General features: G+C 37.3%; 1 protein-coding gene and 2 pseudogenes across 1 annotated transcript; all 3 read right to left on the reverse strand.

The window, feature by feature from the left end:
• Positions 1-1,874: 1,874 nt before the first annotated feature.
• Positions 1,875-3,750, reverse strand: LOC18048332 (annotated as a pseudogene).
• A 741-nt stretch (positions 3,751-4,491) lies between these two features.
• On the reverse strand, positions 4,492-5,437 carry LOC18048333 (annotated as a pseudogene).
• Positions 5,438-5,549: 112 nt separating this feature from the next.
• LOC18048334 (NADPH-dependent aldehyde reductase-like protein, chloroplastic) lies at positions 5,550-7,388 on the reverse strand. Its single transcript, XM_006443341.2, has 2 exons — positions 6,967-7,388; positions 5,550-6,273 (listed from the first exon to the last, which is right to left on the reverse strand). Exons 1-2 carry the CDS (start codon positions 7,365-7,367, stop codon positions 5,865-5,867), a joined length of 810 nt encoding a protein of 269 aa, XP_006443404.1. The 5' UTR covers positions 7,368-7,388; the 3' UTR covers positions 5,550-5,864.
• Positions 7,389-7,738: the final 350 nt, after the last annotated feature.

A 7,738-nucleotide genomic window follows, 5' to 3' on the forward strand; every position in this document is an offset into this window, starting at 1 on the left:
CATTTCTTCTCTCACCACCACTACTACCACCACCACTACCACCACCAAAACCGTCGCTGCCGACAGTCAACACCTTTCCTTTTTTCTCTCGGCACCAACTTTCCATCAGGCCCTTCCTTCAAACTCAACTATACACCTCTCTCTACAACGTGCACAAGCACAACCCCTTTCTCTTTCTCTTTGAAATTAGGCCATGGTTTGTTTGGTTCACCCCAGGACTCTCCTCTTATCTTCTCTGCCCACTTCTCTCTTTCCTACACAAACCCAACCAATTTCACTCCTACGTTTTTTCCCCATTTCAAGCCTCAATTTGGCAACTTTTCTCTTCACAAAACTACGTCGTCTTCAAACCCTAATCCTGCAAATTCTGGGCCCCATTTGCAATCTGGGTCGCTTTCCAATACTGAGTTTGCAAATAGGTCGATTTTGGATGAATCGTCCGAGTGGCAAGATTTGAAATTGGAGCCGCGTAATGGCAATGGGAATGGTAGTTTCTTTAATGGGGTTGATTCAATTCGTAGTGATGGAATTGGGTTTGTTAGAGATAGAACATCGTTGTTGAAAGATGATGATAAAAAAAGTGGCTTTTTAGGTGGGATTGCTATAAAAGCAAGAACAATGTTGCCAGTGACTAAAAGGGTAATGATGAATTTGAGGTGGGGAGTGAATTTGCCTGCGGATTTTGAGGTTAAAATGCCATATTTGACGGTGAACAAGATTAGGATTGAGAGAGTTGAGAAAGTGGAGGAAGTGAAAAGGGAGAAGAATATCGAGAGTGATGTGGGTGATTTAGAGTTGTTGAAAGGAATGCTCTGCTGAAATGACTAATTTACCCCTACGACATCAATAATGTTATAACGGACTGCAAACGGAAGTGGAGAAGTGAAACAAAACGTAACTTGAGGGGGATTCTAGACAAAAAAACAAACAATTGTGTATTTTTTATAAAGTCAGAAAAAATGGGTGGACAACAGATATTTTTCCAATCTAATATTGTACCAAACATAAATCTAATTTAATCCAATCTAATTCAGTCCAATCATAATATTTAATCCAATATAATCTTGTTTGCCAAACGCAATCTTAATTACTAACGATTTACAAATAGAGGCAAAATAGAAAATTTAATTGAAAATAACATTATGCAACTATCAATTTACAAAAGCTAAATTGTAAATCATAGAATTCCAATTTGAAAAAATAAATATTATTGGCTAGGTTTAAACTTATTTGTAAATGCATAATTTTCCCCCCTAAAATATTAGGTAGACAGAGATCAAACATATTTTTTTAGCCCCCAATCTTTCCGTGATTTAAATTTTAGCCCCCAATATTTCCGTGATTTAAATTCAAGTGGTCAATTAAAGGCAGCAATTTGAAAATCACTCAGTCAATCAAGCGTTTGGGGTGAGGAACTCGAATTTTTTTTAAACTCCTACAAAAATACAAACACGCGTGAACAATTGAAAAAAAAAATTCTTAAAAACCACTCAACCAGAAAGGCTTTTGAAATGCATTGATCATCTTTACTAATAAACCAAATAATAGCAAGAACTAAATTTATTGTTAAATAGATATACCATATACCTTTACTAATATATTTCCATCCATTTTAGAGTTTAAAAAGAAAACAAAGCAAAAACAATCAACAGTAACATTTCACGTCTTACTTACTATAAAAATCTTCTCTACGCCAGGTCACAACTCAGTAGGCATAATTTTATTAAATGGATCTATGTTACACAATATACAGAAAATACTCCTTTTAAACAATGAGAGAGTCCGAATAAGATGAATTTTTACATCATATATGTAAGATAAAATACTTATTATGGTTTGAATTACTCCATTAACAAATTTAACGAACATGATTTTTATTTGACTACTAGGCCACCACTAGTACCAATAATTTGCCCATAAACCCATTCCCTGTCATCGCTTGCCAAAAACCCAACAATTTTAGCCACATCCATGGTCACACCCAATCTCCCCATTGGGCAAGCCTCAATCAAACCCATAATATTATCCTGACTCCTTCCAGAAAACAACATATATGTTGCAATAGGCCCTGGAGCCACACAATTCACAGTAATGCTTGTTCCTCTGAGCTCTTTTGCCAATATTTTTGCCATTGTCTCCATTGCTGCCTTTGATGCTGCGTATGATGCATAATTTGGCCTCAATGAAACGACCACCGATGATGATAGAAGTATTATTCTGCCCCTACCTCCTCTTTTTAGCTTATTTGCTGCCTCTTTGCAACATAAGAATGTTCCTCTAGCATTGACCCTGAAACCATAATTTGCCTAGTGAATGTGTGAATACTATAACGTCATATCCAAAATTGACCCTATTCATTTTCATTGTACTGCATCGCTTAAGAGCCATAGGTTTAACAAGCTCTAGCAATAAACAACTCATTAAGGGTGCCATTGTCATAGGACTCATTGTAATTCTAGTAAGGGGTCTAAGCCTATGACTTTTAGAAATCCAACCCAAAAGACTAATTTATTCAGTAGAGTGATCTACCCTAACTATAAACCCAAGCAACTCCTTTTTATTAACCAACGTGGGATGCAACTCAACAATCCTTATCAGACAAAACCATCGTCGGACCCAGTCCTTTGATCTGATACTAGTGTTTGGCTCTAGTACCACTTGTTAGGGCGTTTAGGCTTGGGATCTCTAGGCATTCAACGTAAAAGACTAACCCATTAGATAGAGTGACTTATCTTAAAGTATAAACCCAAGCAACTCCCCTCTACTAACTAATGTAAGACACAAATCAACACATTCATTTGGGGTCCATTCATTCAGTTATAAATATCAAGGTAATGGATACAATTTCCTTACTCTCTTTTCTTTCACTTTTCATTATTTTTCTCAATAACCAAACACCCTAAATTCTCAAGAAAATAATGAAAGAAAAATCAAAACTTCTTCATGATGAATCACATATGATATATATGTACAGATTAATTAAAATCATGTAATGTGTAGATTAACAATGACAGAGCCAAAATATTCAAATAATGGAAGTAAGTTGATTTACTTAAAAAGTTTGATTTTTTTTTTCATTTTAGTGTATTTTCATTTAATTTTGATTCTCAAATACTCATCTGACGTAATTCTGGGACTAATTATGGACACAATATAAATTAGCATGTTTGTTAAATAAGTGACACAAATATGATGAGATCAATAAAAATGAGTGACAAAAGTATGATGAGATCAATAAACCGGTCAAAATATTTGAGTTTGAAATATTTAACATGATTAACAAACTGGTTAAATCATGTTGGTCTAAATTTGACACGAGCCAACAATTTCATAAGTAACCGTAACTACCTGAAGATTTGATCAAAATCTTCAACAGAGGATTTAGCTATAGAAAGGAAACTTATCGTCTGCAATCCCAGCTGAGTTGACCAACACATGAACCTGAGAATTAAACTCTGTTTCAGCAATGTCGAAGAGTGCTTTCACCTGGCTTTCATCGGACACGTTGGCCTTGAAGGTGATTGCTAGTGGGGTGCTTTGTTTTTCAGGAGAAGCTGAATTGATCTCCTCAGCCACAACTTCAGCTTGGACTGAATTGGAGCTATAGTTGATCACAACTTTTGCTCCAAGTGAGGCTAAGCGCAGGGCTATCCCGCGGCCGATGCCGCGAGAGGCACCGGTGACCATGGCTACTCGACCTTGCAGCGGAAGAGATTCAAGAGAAGGTTTGGTACTTGTTGCAGCTGCCATGAGTTGACCATGAAGAAAATTAATAAGGCTCGTGTAATAGAAAAATGCTAAGTATCAAAAGGAGAACGAGAGAATGAAGCATGTGCTGAGAGCCTTATTAATTTCTCTCAGCACATACTTCATTCTGTGAGAGAGAGAGAGAGAGAGAGAGAGATGAGACAAAACGACAGCTTAAATTATAGTTTCTCCCGTCTTTCTCTCGTTCTTCTTGATATTTAGCAGCACTCCGTGTAATAAATACTACTAAGCCCAAGTTAGAAAATAACATGAAGTAGCTTTCTTTAATCTTTAAGGATTGGGGGAGTCGATTAGTTGGCTAATAATTTCATGTCGTACGTCAAGGTTTCATCATGCATTGCAAAACATCACTGAAACCCCTGAGGTTACGGAAATGTCAAACGGATGAGAAATTATGTAAAAATTGAATAATTGATTACCCCATAATTTCATTAAGGCCATGTTTATTAGTACGTAAATGTTTTTTACTTTTAAGCGAAAACTACTGCTACGAAAAATCTATATTTATGAAATAAATCTTAATAATATGATAACTTTAATTTAAATAATAGTATTATTGATAAAAATAAAAAGATGGATATATTTTTTTAATCATACAACTAAAAATTAAATCACATCAACTTCGAAGTTATTGTAACTTAAAAATTGTATCTATCCACCTAAAATACCAAACAGCACCGAAGACAATGCTAAAAGAGCATCTCTCCACCTAATTATTTAATTCTAAGCATAGCCACCATCAACACAAATGACTTGCCCATTGACCCACTCACTATCATCACTAGCCAAAAACCCAACAACTTTAGCCACATCAATTGTCTCTCCTAATCTACCCATTGGGCAATTTTCAATAACCTTTTTCACAAACTCCTCACTCACTCCAGCATAGAACATATCTGTTGCTACAGGCCCTGGAGCGACACAGTTCACAGTAATGCCAGTTCCTTTGAGCTCTTTTGCTAATATCTTTGCCATTGTCTCTATTGCTGCCTTTGATGCAGTGTACGCTCCAAAGTTCGGCTTCAATGAATGTACCAATGATGTTGATAACACTATGATTCTGCCTCCACCACCTCTGTTTACTCTGTTTGATGCCTCTCTGCAACATAAGAATGTTCCTCTTGTATTGACTCTGAATATAAAAAATAACACTATGTTAATAATTGAATGTTTAAAGATTATTTACGTTCAACGATTTGAATAAATTGAGCAAACTTTAATTATCATAACCTTACCTGAAATTTTTATCAAAATCTTCCACAGAAGTATTAGCTATTGCTTGATGCTTAGCATCCATAACTCCAGCTGAGATGACGCAGATGGAAGCCTGCTAGTTAAACTCAGTTTCAGCAATGCCAAAGAGTGATTTGACCTGGCTTTCATCAGATACATCAGCCTGGACCGTTATGGCTCGTGGAGTGGTTTCAGGACAAGCTGAATTTATCTCTGCAGCTACAAGATCAGCCTGGACTGAATTAGAGGCATAGTTGATGACAAGTTTTGCACCAAGTGACGCCAAATGGAGGGCTATGCCACGGCCGATGCCCCGAGAGGCGCCTGTGACTATGGCTACTCGATCTTCAAGAGGAAGAGAAGGCGGCACTTGGTTGGCTCTGGTGATGGTGCTTGTAGCCATGATGAACTAGAAAATAGTGGGAAACTTGCGACAAATGAAATAGGTTCATTCGATATCAAGATCGGAGATGAGCAGCTATATATATGTTTTACGCCAACTTCATTTAATGGCATCACATGAATCGTCAAAAGTTGCTGATAAAAGATGCATGCAAAAGACAAATAGATATTTTTTCCTCTTGTATAAGAGTTAGGTACATGGCTGCACTCCATTGGCCGATAAAGATGTCAAAAAAGGGGGATACAAATTTGGTCAATAATATTTTATACAAATTTGGTCAAGTCCATAAACCCACGTACAATATTCCCACCTTGTAAATAACAGTCCTACCAATTGCTGTTATATGACAAGTTGTGTGACACAATTGGACGATACGCAGTAGATGTACTCCTCTGGAGAATCGTAATATCTACAATTCTCCAACTCCTTTAAATATTCTATGAGGAATACTTACTAAAACCTAGACATACCCACCATTAACACGAATTACTTGCCCATTAACCCACTCACTAGCATCAGTGGCCAAGAATCCAACAACAGGAGCAACATCCTTGCTCTGGCCAAGCCGATTATGCGGGCACTCTTCAATCACCTTCTTCACCATCTCCTCACTCTTCCCATCAAAGAACATCTCAGTTGCAATCGGCCCTGGAGCTACGCAATTTGCTGTTATTCCGGTTCCCTTGAGCTCCTTTGCTAGTATCTTCGCCATTGTCTCCACCGCTGCCTTGGATGCTGTGTACGCGGCATACCCTGGCTTCAATGCGCCAACCAGTGATGTTGATATCAGAATAATCCTACCCCCGCCACCGCGTTTTAGCCTATTTGCTGCCTCTTTGCAACATAAGAATGCACCCCTTGCATTGACACTGCAAAATAAATATCCGGATTGAACAGGACAGTTGATAGCTTGAAAGTAACAATATTGATTTTGCTTCATAATGAAAGTACTACTAGTTGTATAGCAGCTTCAATGTTCAATCACAATTGTCTCTAGCGCTCTGGTCCTAGAATGCAATTCATTCACTCTTTATACAAATATGCAAAAGCGCAAACAGAGACACAAAGTACCTTAACTACAGGCAAACATGTTTTTGTAACTTTTTCATCTTATTTTTACTAATAAATAAATACTATATTTACCAAAACAATTCATAAACAAACCAACCACTATGGATATGTTTGTAGGCTTGATTTTGAAACTACAAGAACTAAAATTAAAGTGCTCATAAACGCTAGCTTTTACTTCACAACTAAAGTTTACAATCTACAACCGACTTAAAAACACACATCTCAAACCCAAGCATACCCAGTACTACTTTTCCCCCCTTCAAGTTACTGCTTCGTAGCAACCAAAAAAAAATGAAAAAATTCATTTTTTCCTTAATTTTTAACATGTCCATAGGAATACATCAGACCTACCATTTACAGTTGAATAAAAATTAGTGAAGCCAACATTTGTTTGAGTCCTTTTAAAATGTACATAAATAATTTTTTACATCAATATTTCATTTTTTTCATAATCCAAAAAATAAAAATCATATTTTCCCATCATAGATTACCTGAAAATACGATCAAAGTCATCCAAGGAAGTGTTTGCAATAGTGGGGTACTTCGGATCAAGCAACCCAGCGGAGTTAACCAGGACATGAACCGGCGAGTCAAAAGCCTGCTCAGCGGAGTCAAAGAGAGACTTGACCTGGGCCGGATCCGAAACGTCGGCTTTGACAGTAATGGCTCGTGGCGGATATGTGGCAGGGGAAGCCGACGAGTTAATCTCGGCGGCTACGACGTCGGCTTGAGCCGAGTTGGAGGTGTAGTTGATGACGAGTTTGGCTCCGAGTTGGGCAAGGTGAATCGCGATTTCTCGGCCGATTCCCCGAGATGAGCCGGTCACTATTACAACTCGATCTTTGAGTGGTAGTGGGAGTGAAAGCGATGGGGTATTGGTGCTGGTAGCCATTGGGTTAGATTAAAAAATTATCTAAGGAGATTGAAGTATTAAGGGAAATTTACAAAATTAGCTATAAAATTTTTACGTTTTTCAACTTTAACCCCTCAAAGTTTTTTCTATCATAACTAGCCAAACACCTTATGTTTGGACTACATTACCCTCATCACTTTCATCAAATTTACAAAGCCATGCCACTTTTTCAATTTTACAAAGCCATGGCACCTGTTCCATTGCTTGTCGCACATAAACCCACGGATTTTATGGAGTACATGATTTTGGATTTGATTTGTCTCGTCGTAAGCTTCGAAACGGTATATTATACGCCTAAAACGAACATATATAGCTCAAGTTATGGCTTTCGAAACATATATGAAATTTAG

Source organism: Citrus clementina, unplaced genomic scaffold, assembly GCF_000493195.1.
Source record: "Citrus clementina cultivar Clemenules unplaced genomic scaffold, Citrus_clementina_v1.0 scaffold_3, whole genome shotgun sequence".
NCBI classification, from domain to species: domain Eukaryota; kingdom Viridiplantae; phylum Streptophyta; class Magnoliopsida; order Sapindales; family Rutaceae; genus Citrus; species Citrus x clementina.

What these genes read in the sequence shown, in the direction of transcription:
- LOC18048334 (XM_006443341.2), bottom strand. Translation starts at nt 7,367, where the DNA reads ATGGCTACCAGCACCAATACCCCATCGCTTTCACTCCCACTACCACTC. An exon ending in GACTTTGATCGTATTTTCAG is followed by an intron (nt 6,274 to 6,966) that starts GTAATCTATGAT and finishes TTTATTTTGCAG; the next exon opens with TGTCAATGCAAGGGGTGCAT.